We start from the raw sequence: 22115 nt of genomic DNA on the forward strand, positions 1-22115 counted from the left end.
ACAGTTCTGTATCCGCTACTTGGGTCCTAACTATGTAACAACCACAGAACTGACACTTACTGTCTGTCTCCACACACTATCCTTCACTTCACTCTGTAAGTACTCTTGACAATATCTTGAAATACATTTTCTGGTTATTTGTTTTTAGTCATTTGTCATATACTTGAGGGTAATGTATCATTTTAGTTGTCGTTGTGTTTTGGTTGTTACATCAGGGCCAGTATTCATAAAGTGTCTCAGTGTAGGAGTGTTGATCTACATAGGGATGAGATTATTAACCAGGGTAAAAAAGACAAGCAAACAAACATTTGAATCCTGCTCAGTGTGTGGACTCCTGTGTGTGTGTGTGTGTGCGTGTGTGTGTGTGTGTGTGAATGACACAGTGGATTTATCTGAGGGCCCTTTAGGACCAGACTGACAGGGAGTAGGGTTGACATCTATACTGTGTAGGATGTGTGTTTGACCTTTTCTACATCCACATCAAACAGCTCTCTAGACTTTAATACAGACCCCATAGGCCTTATGAGCCTTCCCTGCAGATGCTTGTTGTATATTTGTAAGTGTGTGTGTACGTGCGTGCGTGTGTGTGTCTGTCTGTGTGCATACGTGTGTTTGTGTGCGAGTGTTGTGTGCATGTGTGAGTTTGTGTGTGTGTGTGTGTGTGTGCATGTGTGAGTTGGTGTGTGTGTGTGTGTGTGTGTGTGTGTGTGTGTGTGTGTGTGTGTGTGTGTGTGTGTGTGTGTGTGTGAGTCACTTGCTATTCATTCTCACAGCTTGGGGATAGGAGCTGTTGAACCTGGACTGAAGTAAATAGTATTAACATGAGACACAGTGATGGTGGGTTGTGTTTAGGAGTAGTATTAACATGAGACACAGTGATGGTAGGTTGTTTAGGAGTAGTATTAACATGAGACACAGTGATGGTGGGTTGTGTTTAGGAGTAGTATAAACCTGAGACACAGTGATGGTGGGTTGTGTTTAGGAGTAGTATTAGCCTAAGACACAGTGATGGTGGGTTGTGTTTAGGAGTAGTATTAACATGAGCCACAGTGATGGTGGGTTGTGTTTAGGAGTAGTATTAACATGAGACACAATGTTGTTGGTTTAGATAAAATGCACATTCGACTTTATAGAATATGGTCCTCTGTACCTCAGTTGGCACGTAAAGGGATGCACATATAACTAACTGTAAGTCACTTTGGATAAAAGCATCTGCTAAAGGACATTATTTATGGACTGCAGACTACAACACACTACACAGTCAATACAGCAGGCTATGGTGATGTTCATGGATGCCTCTGATAGATTAAGATACTACTAGTACTGTACAATAGAGGAGGCTGGTGGCAGCGCTATAGGAGGAATGGCTGGAATTAATGGAACAGTATCCATTCATTCTATTCATATTACTGCACAAATGAATAAGGACATCAGGACTGGAGGCTGCAGTAATGTTGAGATGCCAGTAGGAGGAGCTCTAGTCTAGAACACTGGAACCTTCAGTACCACTTTGATGCAGCTGATGAGGAGTGTAAATTGAATGTGCTTGTTGAATCGAATGAATGACATCATTGAACTGACCAAATGTGAATGGAACTTTGACCTGTTCCATGTAGAACTCAGAGGGTCAAGGCAACACATTCTAAGATATTATAAACATTCCATAGAGAATAGTCAACATATTAAGATGGTTCTGTACTTTTAATGAAAAGTGGAAATGGGGGACATTTTGTCCATTATAGAAATGTAGGGCCCACTCTAATACAGTAACCTCCCTTTTCTGACACTCTGTTCTGGTCCTCATGCATGTTAATGTCTTAAAGAGGAAGGAGAGGACAGTTCTGTATCACATACATGTGTCCTGACAACTTTACATATTAGTCAATCACTGAACTGCCACTCACTACCAGTCAGTTAACGCACTGTACAAGACCTCTCCTCCTCTTCTCCCCTTCACTTCACTCTGTAAGTACTGTAATTACAATAAAATATATAGTTTTGGGTTATTTGTTGAATATATCTTGAAATACAGTTTTAGGTTATTTGTTTTTAGTAATAAGTCATATACTTGAGGGTAATGTATCATTTTACTTGTTGTTATGTTTTGAGCTGCGTTTTGGTTGTTACATCAGGGCCAGTATTCATAAAGTGTCTCAGTGTAGGAGTGTTGATCTACATAGAGATGAGATGATTAACCAGGGTAAAAAAGACATGTAAACAAACATTTGAATGCCTGCTCAGTGTAACACTGCACTGTTTGCGTGTGTGTGTGTGTGGTGTGTGTGTGTGTGTGTGTGTGTGTGTGTGCGTGTGTGAGTCACTGGCTGTTTAGCCTCACAGCTTGAGGATAGGTGCTGTCATTGAACCTGGTGGTCAGTCTTTAGGCTGCTGTACAGCTTGACGGACTGTAGAGGATTGAACATTTATCCTTCTATAAATGGGGTTCTGAGAATAAAACAGCTTCAGAACAATCAATGTAGAAATATGTGTTTACAGTACTACAGATCTGTTTAAAAAGTGATTGGTGATGATGATGACTTTAATGTATCCATTAGGAAATTATTTTTGCATCATACTTCATGTCATCTTAAGTAGACAGACGTAGACAGACATGCAACACGTCACACACATTACATACATAGTGCAATAGACTTACAGACAGACAGTATTCACATAGACAACCATATAGCACAATACAACACAACACAATATGAGCCTGGTTCATTTTCAGTAATGAGGCCCTGTACCCCATTTACAGTTTCTACTTCAATGTATCAGGTGGAGTTATTCACCAGCTATAGAGTGAGTTGTTGTTTATGTTTCTAAGACTGCAGGGTGGGAGATGCAACAATGTCCTTGAGAACAGCAGGGAAGTGTGTTGGTGGTATTTCTCTGGTCTGTGACAGGTATGGTCTCATTCATTACTTGATATGTTGTCAATCTACAGACATTTGTAAAATATTAAAATTACATTTGTGTTTATTATTCTGTTGTGTTCTGTTAGGAGTCTCCAGTTCACTTCAGTAGTATCTTTCACACCTCTCTTACCTTACTGATTGATGCTTATGTGTTTTCTCATCACACTCGACTCAACTCAGCAACTATGGCAACAAAGTATGGACAAACCCTACAGTCAGTGTGAGCCAATTGGCAATGGCTTAATGTAATACCCTTGTGTTCTGTGACTGTTCAGCGGTCCTGGGGCAGAATGGCTGGAGTGGACTTACACCACTCAGAGAATCTGTGCCTTGAAGGGGTCAACAGTGAAGCTGACCTGCTCTTTCAGATATCCCAGAGGTCATAAAGTCACATCAACCTTCTGGTTCACTAAAATGGAGGCTGGTATAGAACCTGAAGATATAGGTCAGAACCAAGAGTATGCAGGTCGTCTGGAGTATCATGGGGATAAGAAGAAAGACTGTACCCTGAAAATCACAGACCTGAGAGAGAGAGACTCAGCTACGTACACGTTCAGATTTATAACAGATCAGACAAGAGGGAGATATTATGGCGATCCTGGAGTCACTCTGACTGTCACAGGTACAGTTACATTCAATATAGTTAAACTGTTGATTTCCATTTAGATCGTGAAATTGTCTTGGTTTGTGTTTATGTCTGTGTAACATAGGATTTATTCCATCTTTGTATTAGAGTGATAAGTCAGTGATAAAGGGATTTACAGTGATATTGTTTTTTTCTCCAGGTCTTCAGGTGAAGGTGACTGGTGGACATCAGGATAAGACACTGACCTGTAGCACCACCTGTACTCTGACTGACAACCCCACCTACATCTGGTACAAGAACGGACACAAAGTAAAGGAGGACACCTCCAGCCTGGACTCAGACTCCTTTAGTGATACAGACAGTTACTCCTGTGCTGTAAAAGGCCACGAGGATCTCCACTCTCCTGCAGTGTGTAAGTGTGGACTTTTTTATACACATTTCATATAAATACAATTTGGTTCAGGTCGAGACTTTTGTCAATAAATCAATGAATATTGATCATTATTTAAAAACGATGGTTTTCACTACTGTAAACTGGTTAACTAGTTGTATTCTACTTCATAAACAACATCAGTGTGTACTGGAAGGTATTGCAATAAAATATTTAGGAGATGTTATATTGTATTTTTGTATTTAAGGTCAGAACTGTTGGAGTGTGACTTACACCCATCAGAGTATCTGTACCTTGAAGGGGTCAAAAGGGAACATATCCTGCTCCTACACATATCCCAGTTATCATGAGATCAAACATGCTTTCTGGTTTACTAAATGGTCTGGTCTGAAGGCTGAAGATCTGAGCTCAGTGCCAGGTTATGAGGGTCATATAGAGTACCTTGGGGATAGTTTGGTATATTAACATTGGAGTGACAGATATTGGCTCCACATGATACTTGAATGGATCATCTTCAATAAGAGGTTGGTTCTAAAAGTCATTGTGTGGAAAATTACATTTGTGGAAAGTTTGTGTAATATTTTTACCTGATTTAATATGTACGATTTTTAAATCCACTGTCTTTTACATCAGATGGACCAAGGAACACCTCAGTGTCAGTCAGTCCTTCTGGTGAAATAGTGGAGGGCAGTTCAGTGACTCTGACCTGCAGCAGTGATGCCAACCCACCTGTGCAGAGTTACACCTGGTGGTACAAGAAGAATGGAGGTGAACATCAGAGTATGACAGGACCACAGCATGTCTTCAATCAAATCCAGTCATCTGACACTGGAGAGTACTACTGTGAGTCCCAGAATGAGATGGGGACAGACAGGTCTAGGACCATGAACATGGATGTGAAGTGTGAGTAAAGTACAGCTCAGTGTTTGAATGAGAAGGTAGCAAAACAATTATAACTAAATGAAGTAGTCCTGAAGTACAACATCTCCAAATGTGTATTTATTAATTTTATTAACGTTTTGTGTAAGTTAGAGTTTTAGATAGTTCTCTGACTTAACAGATCATTTATTTTTGACATGACATATCATTTGTAAATATACTACTGTCCTATCCGTCGGACAAATTCTCCTTTACTAGATAACCCAAAGAACACCTCAGTGTCAGTCAGTCCCTCTGGTGAAATAGTGGAGGGCAGTTCAGTGACTCTGACCTGCAGCAGTGATGCCAACCCACCTGTGGACAAATACACCTGGTACAAGAAGAACGTAACCTCACCAAAAGCATCAGGACAGAGTTACAGCATCACTAACATCATCTCTGAGGACAGAGGAGAATATTACTGTGAGGCCCAGAATAAATATGGACGTCTCAACTCTTCTTCTGTGTTTGTGGACGTTCAGTGTAAGTTCACCCTCATCTTTTAATCAGAGGATCACATTTAAATGTATATTTCAATAACAAGTAAAACACTATTTAATACACTGTTGTTACATATTGTCCACCAGATGGCCCAAAGAACACTTCAGTGTCAGTCAGTCCCTCTGGTGAAATAGTGGAGGGCAGTTCAGTGACTCTGACCTGCAGCAGTGATGCCAACCCACCTGTGGACAAATACACCTGGTACTTTCAAAACGAGACTTTTCTAAATGGATGTGGACAGATCTACAACATAAGTAACTTCAAGTCTAAGGACAGTGGACATTACCACTGTGAGGCCTGGAATAGAAAAGGATCTAGGAACTCTACAGCTCTGATGATCATTATACCAGGTGAAGTTTCATCTTATATATTTCAATACAAAATTACATTTCAAGCTATTATTAATAGTTATACATTGGCCTATTGTACTTTGTTTTATAATTATATATCGTTGAGATTAGATCAGTTAACAAATATTGTATTATTGTCCTGGACTATGTTTATGTTCAGTTTATTATATGCCAGGGCTCATATCATCCATATTTTAATTTAGGTAAACAAACAGTTCTGACTGCAGCTGTAGGAATCATAGTGGTTGTTCTGGTTCTCATCCTCTGTCTCTCTGGACTCATGTGGTTCAGGTGAGAGATTCTTTTAAAGATTATTTCACTCCAACTCTTTTTTATGAAATTACTTTGTTCATTGATTGATTGATTCAGGTGAGTGAAGAAGGGAACATTGATGTTTGTATTATTATTTTATCATATCACTGATTTGTTATTAACTTCATTCATTCATTCATTCATTTATTTATTGTCCCAACGCCCTTAACTGAAGGTTAGAGCGTTGGACTAGTAACCGGAAGGTTGCAAGTTCAAACCCCCGAGCTGACAAGGTACAAATCTGTCGTTCTGCCCCTGAACAGGCAGTTAACCCACTGTTCCTAGGCCGTCATTGAAAATAAGAATTTGTTCTTAACTGACTTGCTTAGTAAAAAGAAACTGTTAAACTGTATTAGTAACAAATCAACTTCCAGTAGAGAGCAGAACTCACTCTGTTCCTCATTACAGGAGATCCACAGGAGGAAGTGATGCCACAGCAGACACACAGGTAAATCAGTTACACCAGGACCCCCACCCACAACTCATCAGGCTTTGATTCAGCTGTGTAGTGCTAGGGCAAATAACAAAACGTGCACCCAGGGGGGTCCAGCTCTGAGTTTAGGAAACCCTGAGTTACAACCAATTCACTGTGTCACTACAGTCTCTTTCATACTATTTTCATTGTTCTCTCCCTCCCTCTATCTCCCCCCCCCCCCCTCTCTCTCTCTCTCCCCCCCCCTCTCTCTCTCTCTACAGAGTGTCCGTCCTGACTGTAACAGTGACACGTACACAGCTCTGAACATGAGGACCATGTCCTCTGACTATGACACTTTGGCAGTAAGTCTCTTATCATTCATTTAGATTTTTGTTAGTGTGTTTGTGTTTTATACAGTACTTAAATGGGTATAGAGAAAATTATGGAAAGACTAGTGTCTCAATGAACTCATGCCTCTCTGTCTCTCTCTCCAGAGTGTCCATGCTGACCCTACCAGGGACCCCAACAGTGACACATACACAGCTCTGAACATGAAGACCAGGTCACCAGAGTATGACACCCTGGCAGTGAGTTTGCGTGTGTGTGTGTGTGGCTGGTATGTGTGTGGCTGGGTGTCCATAAAAATGATGTAAAGTGCTCAATCAGTGTGTCTTCTTTCAGAATGTGAGACTCTCCCAGTGACACATCCCCTCAGATAGATGCTGAGCCCTCCGATTATGAGAACGTAAGAGAACTACCATGGACCCTGGACTGAAGAGAACCACCACAGAACCTGGACTGAAGAGAACCACCACAGAACCTGAATTGAAGAGAACCACCACAAAACCTGGACTAAAGACAGCCCCCGCAGAACCTGGACTGAAGAGAGCCCCTGCAAAACCTGGACTGAAGAGAGCCCCCGCAGAACCTGGACTGAAGAGAGCCCACCGCAGAACCTGGACTGAGGAGAGCCACTGCAGAGCCTGGACTAAAGAGAGCCACTGCAGAACATAGAGTGAAGAGAGCCACCACAGAACCTGGACTAAAGAGAACCACCACAGAACCTAGACTGAAGAGAGCCACCACAGAACCTGGACTGTAGATCTTCGGCACTAAACCAAAGAAAGGCCTTACATCTCTATTATCCTGCTGTCATATCTAGAAGTGTGAGGACAGACACCGAGAGATGAGAAGAAAGTACAGGGAGTGAACATTTAATAAATAACAGACATGAAACAAAACACGGACAGTGTCTGGACAAGGGAAACAAAACACGGACAGTGTCTGGACAAGGGAAACAAAACACGGACAGTGTCTGGACAAGGGAAACAAAACACGGACAGTGTCTGGACAAGGGAAACAAAACATGGACAGTGTCTGGACAAGGGAAACAAAACAACATCAATGCTGACAGGGGCATCAAACTGAGGAATAGACAGATTTAAGGGAGGCAATCAATAAAGTGATGGAGTCCAGGTGAGTCCAATGAAGCGCTGATGCGCATAACGATGGTGACAGCTGTGTGTAATGATGGGCAGCCAGGGAGGGGGAACGGGAGCAGGCATGACAAGTAGGTTTTCCAGACCATTAGTAATTATGTAAATGCTGGAGTTGATTTCTCAGTCCTTGACATTATAATGATGTAGATTGATAATTAATGGGATAGATTATGCTTCTGCTATTTTCTATGGGATTTTGCCTTTTCCAGATTTTTTATAACATAAATATCTGTCTTTTCTCGTGTACATATTTGTTTACTATCTATAGTTTAGACTTTTCGATGTTTTTATTACCTAATGTTCTTTTCTCAGTGTCTAATACGGATAATATTGATAACAGTTTTTGTAATGTGTATCTCTCTTGGACCAAGGTGCTCTTGAAATGTACAAATGATCTACTTTGTATTGTTGTCAGACATTATTGTGCAACAGCATTCATGAACGTGAATATTAATAACATAATCACACTTGTTTTCTTGTGAAATTATTCATTATTACCTCCTTTAGATAAAGTGTGATTCAGTGTAATGTATGCATCATGTTGTAAATTAGCTCACAATAAATACAAAATATTGTGTGAAATATTACAGTGGTCTTTATTGTCTGTTGAAAATCTTAAAGATGAATTTATTCATGTTTTCCACAGTACAGTAGACAGTTATTATAATATTGAATGACATCATTGGTTTTCAAGCTTTGAAGGCGAGTCGAGATTGACTCATCTTCAAATCACCTTGTATGATAAATAACTACTCAAGATTAATTGCAGATCAGTCAGTCACAATTTACCCAGGATACATCAGGGTTTTGAAGCTCTCGAACGCGGCCTGTGATAGCGAGATGTGAGAGCAAAATTGCAAGATTATGTTATAATACTTTTATTGCATCAAATGGTTGTTTTCTGCAACATAATAGAGGAGTGTGTTTTCTACTGAGGATGGGCCTCTGGGAGAAAACACTGACAGGAGATGTATGATGTCTTTTGGGTGATTAAACCTAAAGAGACCTCATTCCAGAGCATGAGTTAATGTTTCTGTTCTACAGTTGAGAATGGAAGTTTACATACACCTTAGCCAAATACATTTAAACTCAGTTTTTCACAATTCCTGACGTTTAATCCTCCTAAAAATTCCCAGCTGTAGGTCAGTTAAGATCACCACTTTATTTTTAGAATGTGAAATGTCAGAATAATAGTAGAGACATTATTTAAGCTTTTATCTCATTCACCGTTGGTCAGAAGTTCACATACATTCAATTAGTATTTTTTTATGTAACTAGACAAGTCGGTTAAGAACAAATTCTTATTTTCAATGACTGCCTATGGACAGTGGGTTAACTGCCTTGTTCTGGGGCAGAACGGCAGATTTTTACCTTGTCAGCTCAGCGATTCGATCTTGCAACCTTTCGGTTACTACTCCAACGCTCTAACCTGCCGCCTTCCACAAGCTTCCCACAATAAGTTGGGTGAATTTTGGCCCATTCCTCCTGACAGAGCTGGTGTAACTGAGTCAAGTTTGTAAGCCTCCTTGCTCGCACACACTTTCAGTTCTGCCCACAAATTTTCTATAGGATTGAGGTCAGGGCTTTGTGATGGCCACTCCAATACCTTCACTTTGTTGTCCTTAAGCCATTTTGCCACAACTTTGGAAGTATGCTTGGGGTCATGGTCCATTTGGAAGACTAATTTGCGACCAAGCTTTAACTTCCTGACTGAGATGTCTTGAGATGTTGCTTCAATATGTCCACATAATTTTCCTCCTAATGATGCCATCTATTTTGTGAAGTGCACCAGTTCCTCCTGCAGCAAAGCACCCCAACAACATGATGCTGCCACCCCCGTGCTTCACGGTTGGGATGGTGTTCTTCGGCTTGCAAGCCTCCCACTTTTTCCTACTCATCTCACATATATTACTGTAAATACCTTATTAAGGGCAGTGATACAGACACAGTAGTGGTATGTGATGGAAAAATTTAAAATCTAGTTTTTCACATCAGAGGACATACACTACGACAAAAAGTATGTGGACACCTGTTCGTTGATTATCTTATTCCAAAATCATGGCCATTAATATGGAGTGGGAGTTGTCTCCCCTTTTGCTGCTATAACAGCATCCATTATTCTGGGAAGGCTTTGCACTCGATGTTGGAACATTGCTCCCATTCAGCCACAACAGCATTAGTGAGGTCGGGCACTGTTGTTGGGCGATTAGGCCTGGCTCGCAGTCTGCGTTCCAATTCATCCCAAAGTTGTTAGATGGGGTTGAGGTCAGGGCTCTGTGCAATCCAGTCAAATTCTTCCACACCGATCTCAACAAACCATTTCTGTATGACCTTACTTTGTGCTGAGGAGCATTGTCAGGCGGAAACAGGAAAGGGCCTTCCCCAAACTGTTGCCAAAGTTGGAAGCATAGAATCATCTAGAATGTCATTGTGCGCTGAGGCATTAAGATTTCCCTTCACCCGAACCATGAAAAATCGATCAAGACCATTATTCCTCCTCCACCAAACTTTACATTCGGGCAGGTAGTGTTCACCTAGCATCCTCCAAACCCAGATTCATCCTTCGGACTGCCAGATGATGACGCATGATTCATCACTTCAGAGACCGCGTTTCCACTGCTCCGGTCCAATGGCAGCGAGCTTTACACCACTCCAGCCAACGCTTGGCATTGCACATGGTGAATCTTAGGCTTGTGTGCGGCTGATCTGCCATTGGAACCCATCCACTCTTCCCATCAGGGAGACTCTAGTCCAGTGTATGATAACGTCGCAATCATGGCCATGAGCCCTACAGACAACCCCACAGACAACCAGGATGACATTCACTACGCCAGCGTCCACTTCTCTCATTCCAAAAACCAGGAAGTGCCTCTGTACTCCACCGTCCAACTGCCTCAATCCCAGAAACAGGAAGAAGATGTCCAGTACTCTGCTCTGAAGATCAACAGCTCCACTGCTGACACCTGGTGAGCATATTCTGCATTAATGTCATTCATATGCTGCTGCTTATTGTAGGAGATGTCATCAATATGCAAAACAGTTGACCCCTAGTGACCACTAGTGATATCCTTTCCTAAAACTACCAACCCAACAATGGACATCTCAATACAATTACTATGACATGTCTATAACAAGGTAGTGATGTGATGATGATTTTCTGTCTGTGTTCCAAATGGCACCTTATTCCCTATTTAGTGAGCCCTATAGGCCCTGGTCAAAGCTAGTGCACTATAAAGGGTATAGGGTGCCACCATTTGGGACGCAATTATTATTACATTTCTGTTTCTCTCTCCTCATACCCACAGCAGCACAATCAGCTGAGGAGGACTCCTCTGTTCTCTACAGTACAGTCAACAAACCCAGAACCAAGAAGACCTGAACACAACAAACCCAGAAACAAGAAGACCTGAACACAACAAACCCAGAACCAAGAAGACCTGAACACAACAAGTTAAACCAAAACATTGTACACTATATATTAAAATGTATGTGGACACTCCTTCAAAGTAGTGGATTTGGCTATTTCAGCCACACCGGTTGCTGACTGGTGTATGAAATCGAACACACAGCCATTCAATCTCCATAGGGAAAAACATTGGCAGTAGAATGGCCTTAATTAAGAGCTCAGTGACTGCACATCAACTGTAAGTGCTGTTATTGTGAAGTCTAAACGACTACGAGCAACAACGGCTCAGCCGCGATCTGTCCTCGGTTGCTACACTCAGCACAATAACTGTTCTTCGGGAGCTTCATGAAGTGGGTTTCAATGGCAGGGCAGCCCCACACAAACCTAAAATCACCATGCGTAACGCCAAGCGTCAGCTGGAGTGGCTTAAAGCTAGTTGCCATTGGACTATGGAGCAGTGGAAACGCATTCTCTGTAGTGATGAATCACTCTTCACCATCTGACAGTCCCACAGACAAATCTGGATTTGGTGGATGCCAGGAGAACGCTACCTGCCCCAACGCATAGTGCCAATTCTAAATTATGGTGTGGGTATGTTTTTCATGGTTCGGGCTAGGCCCTTTCATTCCAGTGAAGGGAAATCTTTACAATGACATCTTTACAATGACAATTCTGTGCTTCCAACTTTGTGGCAACAGTTTGGAGAAGGCCCTTTCCTGTTTCAGCATGACAACGCCCCTGTGCACAAAGCGAGGTCCATACAGAAATGGTGTGTCGAGATCGATGTGGAAGAACTTGACTGGCCTGCACAGAGCCCAAAACGCTCACACCATTTTGTAGTTGGGGTACGCCCACACCATTCTATAGTTGGGGTACGCCCACACCATTCTTTTGTTTGGGTACACACACACCATTCTGTAGTTGGGGTACGCCCACACCATTCTTTTGTTTGGGTACACCCACACCATTCTGTAGTTGGGGTACGCCCACACCATTCTGTAGTTGGGGTACGCCCACACCATTCTGTAGTTGGGGTACGCCCACACCATTCTGTAGTTGGGGTACGCCCACACCATTCTGTTGTTGGGGTACGCCCACACCATTCTTTTGTTTGGGTACACCCACACCATTCTGTAGTTGGGGTACGCCCACACCATTCTGTAGTTGGGGTACGCCCACACCATTCTGTAGTTGGGGTACGCCCACACCATTCTGTAGTTGGGGTACGCCCACACCATTCTGTAGTTGGGGTACGCCCACACCATTCTGTAGTTGGGGTACGCCCACACCATTCTGTAGTTGGGGTACGCCCACACCATTCTGTAGTTGGGGTACGCCCACACCATTCTGTAGTTGGGGTACTCCCACACCATTCTGTAGTTGGGGTACTCCCACACCATTCTGTAGTTGGGGTACTCCCACACCATTCTGTAGTTGGGGTACGCCCACACCATTCTGTAGTTGGGGTACGCCCACACCATTCTGTAGTTGGGGTACTCCCACACCATTCTGTAGTTGGGGTACGCCCACACCATTCTGTAGTTGGGGTACTCCCACACCATTCTGTAGTTGGGGTACTCCCACACCATTCTGTAGTTGGGGTACGCCCACACCATTCTGTAGTTGGGGTACGCCCACACCATTCTGTAGTTGGGGTACTCCCACACCATTCTGTAGTTGGGGTACGCCCACACCATTCTGTAGTTGGGGTACGCCCACACCATTCTGTAGTTGGGGTACGCCCACACCATTCTGTAGTTGGGGTACTCCCACACCATTCTGTAGTTGGGGTACTCCCACACCATTCTGTAGTTGGGGTACGCCCACACCATTCTGTAGTTGGGGTACGCCCACACCATTCTGTAGTTGGGGTACTCCCACACCATTCTGTAGTTGGGGTACGCCCACACCATTCTGTAGTTGGGGTACTCCCACACCATTCTGTAGTTGGGGTACGCCCACACCATTCTGTAGTTGGGGTACGCCCACACCATTCTGTAGTTGGGGTACGCCCACACCATTCTGTAGTTGGGGTACTCCCACACCATTCTGTAGTTGGGGTACTCCCACACCATTCTGTAGTTGGGGTACGCCCACACCATTCTGTAGTTGGGGTACGCCCACACCATTCTGTAGTTGGGGTACTCCCACACCATTCTGTAGTTGGGGTACTCCCACACCATTCTGTAGTTGGGGTACTCCCACACCATTCTGTAGTTGGGGTACTCCCACACCATTCTGTAGTTGGGGTACTCCCACACCATTCTGTAGTTGGGGTACTCCCACACCATTCTGTAGTTGGGGTACTCCCACACCATTCTGTAGTTGGGGTACGCCCACACCATTCTGTAGTTGGGGTACTCCCACACCATTCTGTAGTTGGGGTACTCCCACACCATTCTGTAGTTGGGGTACTCCCACACCATTCTGTAGTTGGGGTACTCCCACACCATTCTGTAGTTGGGGTACTCCCACACCATTCTGTAGTTGGGGTACTCCCACACCATTCTGTAGTTGGGGTACTCCCACACCATTCTGTAGTTGGGGTACGCCCACACCATTCTGTAGTTGGGGTACGCCCACACCATTCTGTAGTTGGGGTACTCCCACACCATTCTGTAGTTGGGGTACTCCCACACCATTCTGTAGTTGGGGTACTCCCACACCATTCTGTAGTTGGGGTACTCCCACACCATTCTGTAGTTGGGGTACTCCCACACCATTCTGTAGTTGGGGTACTCCCACACCATTCTGTAGTTGGGGTACTCCCACACCATTCTGTAGTTGGGGTACTCCCACACCATTCTGTAGTTGGGGTACTCCCACACCATTCTGTAGTTGGGGTACTCCCACACCATTCTGTAGTTGGGGTACTCCCACACCATTCTGTAGTTGGGGTACTCCCACACCATTCTGTAGTTGGGGTACTCCCACACCATTCTGTAGTTGGGGTACTCCCACACCATTCTGTAGTTGGGGTACTCCCACACCATTCTGTAGTTGGGGTACTCCCACACCATTCTGTAGTTGGGGTACTCCCACACCATTCTGTAGTTGGGGTACTCCCACACCATTCTGTAGTTGGGGTACTCCCACACCATTCTGTAGTTGGGGTACTCCCACACCATTCTGTAGTTGGGGTACTCCCACACCATTCTGTAGTTGGGGTACTCCCACACCATTCTGTAGTTGGGGTACTCCCACACCATTCTGTAGTTGGGGTACTCCCACACCATTCTGTAGTTGGGGTACTCCCACACCATTCTGTAGTTGGGGTACTCCCACACCATTCTGTAGTTGGGGTACTCCCACACCATTCTGTAGTTGGGGTACTCCCACACCATTCTGTAGTTGGGGTACTCCCACACCATTCTGTAGTTGGGGTACTCCCACACCATTCTGTAGTTGGGGTACTCCCACACCATTCTGTAGTTGGGGTACTCCCACACCATTCTGTAGTTGGGGTACTCCCACACCATTCTGTAGTTGGGGTACTCCCACACCATTCTGTAGTTGGGGTACTCCCACACCATTCTGTAGTTGGGGTACTCCCACACCATTCTGTAGTTGGGGTACTCCCACACCATTCTGTAGTTGGGGTACTCCCACACCATTCTGTAGTTGGGGTACTCCCACACCATTCTGTAGTTGGGGTACGCCCACACCATTCTGTAGTTGGGGTACGCCCACACCATTCTGTAGTTGGGGTACGCCCACACCATTCTGTAGTTGGGGTACGCCCACACCATTCTGTAGTTGGGGTACGCCCACACCATTCTGTAGTTGGGGTACTCCCACACCATTCTGTAGTTGGGGTACTCCCACACCATTCTGTAGTTGGGGTACTCCCACACCATTCTGTAGTTGGGGTACGCCCACACCATTCTGTAGTTGGGGTACGCCCACACCATTCTGTAGTTGGGGTACTCCCACACCATTCTGTAGTTGGGGTACTCCCACACCATTCTGTAGTTGGGGTACTCCCACACCATTCTGTAGTTGGGGTACTCCCACACCATTCTGTAGTTGGGGTACGCCCACACCATTCTGTAGTTGGGGTACGCCCACACCATTCTGTAGTTGGGGTACTCCCACACCATTCTGTAGTTGGGGTACTCCCACACCATTCTGTAGTTGGGGTACTCCCACACCATTCTGTAGTTGGGGTACTCCCACACCATTCTGTAGTTGGGGTACGCCCACACCATTCTGTAGTTGGGGTACGCCCACACCATTCTGTAGTTGGGGTACTCCCACACCATTCTGTAGTTGGGGTACGCCCACACCATTCTGTAGTTGGGGTACGCCAACACCATTCTGTAGTTGGGGTACTCCCACACCATTCTGTAGTTGGGGTACGCCCACACCATTCTGTAGTTGGGGTACGCCCACACCATTCTGTAGTTGGGGTACTCCCACACCATTCTGTAGTTGGGGTACTCCCACACCATTCTGTAGTTGGGGTACGCCCACACCATTCTGTAGTTGGGGTACGCCCACACCATTCTGTAGTTGGGGTACTCCCACACCATTCTGTAGTTGGGGTACTCCCACACCATTCTGTAGTTGGGGTACTCCCACACCATTCTGTAGTTGGGGTACTCCCACACCATTCTGTAGTTGGGGTACTCCCACACCATTCTGTAGTTGGGGTACTCCCACACCATTCTGTAGTTGGGGTACGCCCACACCATTCTGTAGTTGGGGTACTCCCACACCATTCTGTAGTTGGGGTACTCCCACACCATTCTGTAGTTGGGGTACTCCCACACCATTCTGTAGTTGGGGTACTCCCACACCATTCTGTAGTTGGGGTACTCCCACACCATTCTGTAGTTGGGGTACTCCCACACCATTCTGTAGTTGGGGTACTCCCACACCATTCTGTAGTTGGGGTACTCCCACACCATTCTGTAGTTGGGGTACGCCCACACCATTCTGTAGTTGGGGTACTCCCACACCATTCTGTAGTTGGGGTACTCCCACACCATTCTGTAGTTGGGGTACTCCCACACCATTCTGTAGTTGGGGTACTCCCACACCATTCTGTAGTTGGGGTACTCCCACACCATTCTGTAGTTGGGGTACTCCCACACCATTCTGTAGTTGGGGTACGCCCACACCATTCTGTAGTTGGGGTACGCCCACACCATTCTGTAGTTGGGGTACGCCCACACCATTCTGTAGTTGGGGTACGCCCACACCATTCTGTAGTTGGGGTACTCCCACACCATTCTGTAGTTGGGGTACTCCCACACCATTCTGTAGTTGGGGTACTCCCACACCATTCTGTAGTTGGGGTACGCCCACACCATTCTGTAGTTGGGGTACTCCCACACCATTCTGTAGTTGGGGTACTCCCACACCATTCTGTAGTTGGGGTACTCCCACACCATTCTGTAGTTGGGGTACGCCCACACCATTCTGTAGTTGGGGTACTCCCACACCATTCTGTAGTTGGGGTACTCCCACACCATTCTGTAGTTGGGGTACGCCCACACCATTCTGTAGTTGGGGTACTCCCACACCATTCTGTAGTTGGGGTACTCCCACACCATTCTGTAGTTGGGGTACTCCCACACCATTCTGTAGTTGGGGTACTCCCACACCATTCTGTAGTTGGGGTACTCCCACACCATTCTGTAGTTGGGGTACGCCCACACCATTCTGTAGTTGGGGTACTCCCACACCATTCTGTAGTTGGGGTACTCCCACACCATTCTGTAGTTGGGGTACTCCCACACCATTCTGTAGTTGGGGTACTCCCACACCATTCTGTAGTTGGGGTACTCCCACACCATTCTGTAGTTGGGGTACTCCCACACCATTCTGTAGTTGGGGTACTCCCACACCATTCTGTAGTTGGGGTACTCCCACACCATTCTGTAGTTGGGGTACTCCCACACCATTCTGTAGTTGGGGTACTCCCACACCATTCTGTAGTTGGGGTACTCCCACACCATTCTGTAGTTGGGGTACTCCCACACCATTCTGTAGTTGGGGTACTCCCACACCATTCCAACACAGAAAAGCTGCTTTTTTAACTCGTTTAATTTTCATTTTTTGGAAGGACAACTGTTTTACCTATATTGTAAGTAATTATAGGTCATATTTCATAGAAATCTGGAAATACTGGACAGTTATTTTAAATTGTGATGATTTAGATGTCAGTCAAATCATGTCATACATAATCATATCTTATATGATGAAATATCACACTCACGATTGCACGCTCACACACAAACACACCTTTTGACAGGACTCCAGGACCTCTTCAATGGTGACCACTCCTTAATTGTTCTTGTCCATTTTCTGACAGAGTGAGACACAGAGTAAAGGATTAAAGGTATTGGCACTCTATTGCCTACAAAGTGCATGAATGTGGCACCCTATTCCCTATATAGTGCACTACTTTAGCTATATAATTGTGGAGATAGTCATAGTTAGTTTCTTACCAAATAGCTTAGTGAAGAAATTATTTAGAAATCTGATCCTAGATCTGTGGTTATTTGTTACTTAGAAGAAGTTGTCGACGTGTCGTTCTGCATACAGGGGTACGTACACGTTCCCATCTTATCATGGAGCGCATGATATCAGTCATCTCCTGGAACGCACACACTCACACCTCAGGAAGAACAGGCTTGTGGTACTGACTGGAGCTTAATCAGTGGAATGGTATCAAATACATCAAACACATGGTCTCTAGGTGTTTGATGCCATTCTATTTCCTCCGCTCCGGCCATTATGATGAGCATGCACATGAACACACAGCCGTACACATGCACGCACATAGACACGCATGTTGATATGTGCCTTTGCAGATCATTTGTTAGCATGACCTGGCTAGCCTGCTAAATGTTTGTAGCCCACTGCTAATGATAATGCTAAGACATCAATGTTCATTGATATGTGATGCAGGCACTGCAAAATAATATTAAGTTTAGTTTTTTGAATGTTTAGCTTTATAATGTTTAATTGAGAACATTATTTATTGTATTTGTGATGCAGTAGTTTGCAAATATGTATAGGCCTAATAGCATTCTATAGCCTTGTGTGTGTAACTTTACATGGTTAATTCTATTTCCATGTATCTCTTTCCTCCTAGACACCCTGTTGTATAAGAACCCAAAGTGAACCGGAGGGCCTTGTTGTGTCACTATAAAACCCTTTGTCAGACATCCTTTGCCGGACATCCCTGTGGTCCTTGTAGTCCGTCACACATTCCTGAATCAGTACCTAGTGTTTAGTAGAGGTCATCTAGAGGTCTTTCAGATCCTTGCAGCTTTTTACATGTACAAACCGCTAGCTGGAGCTTGTCTGAGCGGTTAGCTGACAATGCCGAGACCCGTTGAGTGGTTTAGGTTCTGTCCACTATAGTGCTGTCTGGTTAGAACATGGTGTTGAGGCCCGTTGAGTGGTTTAGGTTCTGTCCACTATAGTGATGTCTGGTCAGAACATGGTGTTGAGGCCCGTTGAGTGGTTTAGGTTGTGTCCACTATAGTGCTGTCTGGTCAGAACATGGTGTTGAGGCCCGTCTCTCTACTCGTGATGGTCACCACCACCACATACATGCAGACACATCTGTTTCCTTTTGAAGATGTTTTATATTATTGTGTGGTTATATTCGCTGGTCTCACACTGCAGTAAGGAACTGCATGTCAAAAGCAGCGCATTAACTGAAGATGAAGGGAGGCGGTGTGCTGCAGCGCATCCAAGCGCCCTGATTGGTTGGATCAACAGCGGTGCGAAGGGTGATTGACATGGCTGGAGGCCAATCACGTACTCCCTGTTCACTAATGACTGAATGGCCATGCACGACTCAATTAAGTTTGCCGATGACACAACAGTGGTAGGCCTGATCACTGACAACGACAAGACAACCCTGTGTTTGGTCTAATCAAAGTTGATTTGTCACATGTACCGAATACAACAGGTGTAAACCTTACAGTGAAACACTTACTTACAAGCCCTTAACCAACAATGCAGTTTTAAGAAAAATACCTCAAAAAGCAATAAATAAAAGTAACAAATAATTTAAGAGCAGCAGTAAAATAACAATTCCCAGGCTATACAGGGGTACCAGTACGGAGGCAAGGTAATATGTACATGTAGGTAGAGTTACTGTGACTGTGCATAGTGACTGTGCATAGATTATAAACAGAGAACAGCAGCAGCGTAAAAGAGGGGTCTGGTGGCCATTTGATTAGCTGTTCAGGAGTCTTATGGCTTGGGGGTAGAAGCTGTTCAGAAGCATCTTGGACCTAAACTTGGTGCTCCGGTACTGCTTGCCACGGTAGCAGAGAGAACAGTCTATGACTGGAGTGGCTGGAGTCTTTGACAATTTTGAGGGCCTTCCTCTGACACCACCTGGTATAGAGGTCCTAAATGGCAGGAGGCTTGGCCCCAGGGATGTACTGGGCCGTACGCACTACCATCTGTAGAACGTTGCGGTCGGAGGCCGAGCGGTTGCCATACCAGGCAGTGATGCAACCAGTCATGCTCTCAATGGTGTAGCTGTAGAACCTTTTGACGATCTGAGGACCCATGCCAAATATTTTAAGTCTCCTGAGGCGGAATAGATTTTGTCGTGTCCATTTCATGACTGTCTTGGTTTACTTGAACCATGTTAGTTTGTTAGTTATGTGGACACCAAGGAACTTGAAGCTCTCAACTTGCTCCACTAACAGCTCCATCATTGAGAATGGGGGCGTGCTCGGTCCTCCTTCTTCTGTAGTCCACAATCATCTCCATTGTCTTGATCACGTTGAGGGAAAGGTTGTCGTCCTTTTACCACATGGTCAGGTCTGAACTGCTCCCTATAGGCTGTCGCGTCGTTGTTGGTGATCAGGCCTACCACTGTTGTCTCATCGGCAAACTTAATGATGGTGTTGGAGTCGTGCCCGGCTGTACAGTCATGAGTGAACAGGGATCACAGGAGGGGACTGAGCACACACCCATGAGGGGCCCCCGTGTTGAGGATCAGCGTGGCGGATGTATTGTTACCTACCCTTACCACCTGGGGGCAGCCCATCAGTAAGTCCAGGATCCCGTTACAGAAGGAGGTGTTTAGCCCCAGGGTCCTTAGCTTAGTGATGAGCTTCGTGGGCATTATGGTGTTGAACGCTGAGCTGTAGTCAATGAATAGCATTCTCACATAGGTGTTGCTTTTGTTCCGGTGTAAAAGGGTAGTGTGGAGTGCAATTGAGATTGCATCATCTGTGGATCTGTTGTGGCGGTATGCAAATTGGAGTGGTCTAGGGTTTCTGTGACAATTGTGTTGATGTGAACCATGACCAGACTTTAGGGTTATTCGGCACAGGAACTATGGTGGTCTGCTTGAAACATATTGGTATTACAGACTCAGACATGGAGAGGTTGAAAATGTCAGTGAAGACACTTGCCAGTTGGTCATTGCATGCTCGGTGTACACGTTCTGGTAATCCATCTGGCACTGCGACCTTGTGAATGTTGACCTGTTTAAACGTCTTACCCATCGGCTACGGAGAGCGTGATCACACAATCGTCCGGATCAGCTGATGCTCTCATGCATGTTTCAGTATTACTTGCCTCGAAGCGAGCATAGAAGTTATTTAGCTCTCTGGTAGGCTCGTGTCACTGGGCAGCTCTCGGCTATGCTTCCCTTTGTAGTCTGTAATAGTTTGCATGCCCTGCCACATCCGGCGAGTATCGGAGCCGGTGTAGTATGATTCAATCTTAGTCCTGTATTGATGCTTTGCCTGTTTGATGGTCCATTGGAGGGCATAGCAGGATTTCTTATAAGCTTTGGAGTTAGAGTCCCGCTCCTCGAAAGTGGCAGCCCTACCCTTTAGCTCAGTTTGAATGTTGCCTGTAATCAAAGGCTTCTGGTTGGGGTGTGTACGTACAGTCACTGTGTTGACGACGTCCTCTATGCACTTATTGATAAAGTCAGTGGCTGATGTGGTGTACTCGTCAATGCCATCGGAATCATTCCGGGAACATATTCCAGTCTGTGCGAGCAAAACAGCCCTGTAGCATGAAGCATCTGAAGCATCTGCTTCATCTGACCACTTTTTTATAGACCGAGTCACTGGTGTTTCCTTCTTAAAGTTTTGCTTGTAAATAGGAATCAGGTGGACAGAATTATCGTCAAATTTTCCAAATGGAGTGAGAGTTAGGGCTTTGCGCGTTGTCGTGGAAATATTGGTTCAATAATATCTCTCAGATACCAGAGCCTGTGAATTCAAATATACTTTATTACAACGTAACAAGCCAAGTTGGTTATTTGAGCAACTGCCGGACTCAGTCTCAGTCCACTCCTTTTATACAGTTTCATGTTTATACAAGTTTCATAGTCCCTCCACTTTATGCTAATAACCAGAGCCCCTCAGCTTTACTCCACCATTGTTTCCAAGTCTAAGTTCTTTCCTCTAGGTGTGTTTCCTCTCCCCTCTAGTTCCATGGATCAATTATATTGGTGGCGCACTTACAATTGGAAGTTTACATACACTTAGTTTGGAGTCGTTAACTTGTTTTTCAACCACTCCACAAATTTATTTTGAACAAACTATAGTTTTGGCAAGTCGGTTAGGACATCTACTTTGTGCATGACGAAAGTAATTTTCACAACAATTTTTTACAGACAGATTATTTCACTTATAGTTCACGGTATCACAATTCCAGTGGGTCAGAAGTTTACAAACAATAAGTTGACTGTGCCTTTAAACAGCTTGGAAAATTCCAGAAAATGATGTTGTGGCTTTAGAAGCTTCTGATAGGCTAATTGACATAATTTCAGTCATTTAGAGGTGTACCTGTGGAAGTATTTCAAGGCCTACCT

General features: G+C 44.7%; 1 protein-coding gene across 2 annotated transcripts; it reads left to right on the top strand.

Moving 5' to 3' along the window:
* The first annotated feature begins 3226 nt into the window (after positions 1-3226).
* Positions 3227-8477, top strand: LOC109878261 (B-cell receptor CD22-like). 2 transcript variants are annotated; one of them, XM_031818091.1, is made up of 10 exons: positions 3227-3540; positions 3704-3916; positions 4529-4798; positions 5033-5296; positions 5401-5664; positions 5868-5955; positions 6385-6424; positions 6673-6753; positions 6886-6978; positions 7073-8477. In XM_031818091.1, the coding sequence occupies exons 1-10, from the start codon at positions 3333-3335 to the stop codon at positions 7091-7093; spliced, it is 1542 nt and encodes a 513-aa protein (XP_031673951.1). In that variant the 5' UTR covers positions 3227-3332; the 3' UTR covers positions 7094-8477. The 2 variants fall into 2 exon arrangements, 1 of the variants encoding a protein (XP_031673951.1); XR_002253362.2 differs by lacking the exons at positions 6886-6978; positions 7073-8477 and adding an exon at positions 6034-6209 and having other exon boundaries at positions 6673-6743.
* Positions 8478-22115: the final 13638 nt, after the last annotated feature.

The sequence above is a fragment of the Oncorhynchus kisutch genome, unplaced genomic scaffold, assembly GCF_002021735.2.
Source record: "Oncorhynchus kisutch isolate 150728-3 unplaced genomic scaffold, Okis_V2 scaffold1251, whole genome shotgun sequence".
NCBI classification, from domain to species: Eukaryota; Metazoa; Chordata; class Actinopteri; order Salmoniformes; family Salmonidae; genus Oncorhynchus; species Oncorhynchus kisutch.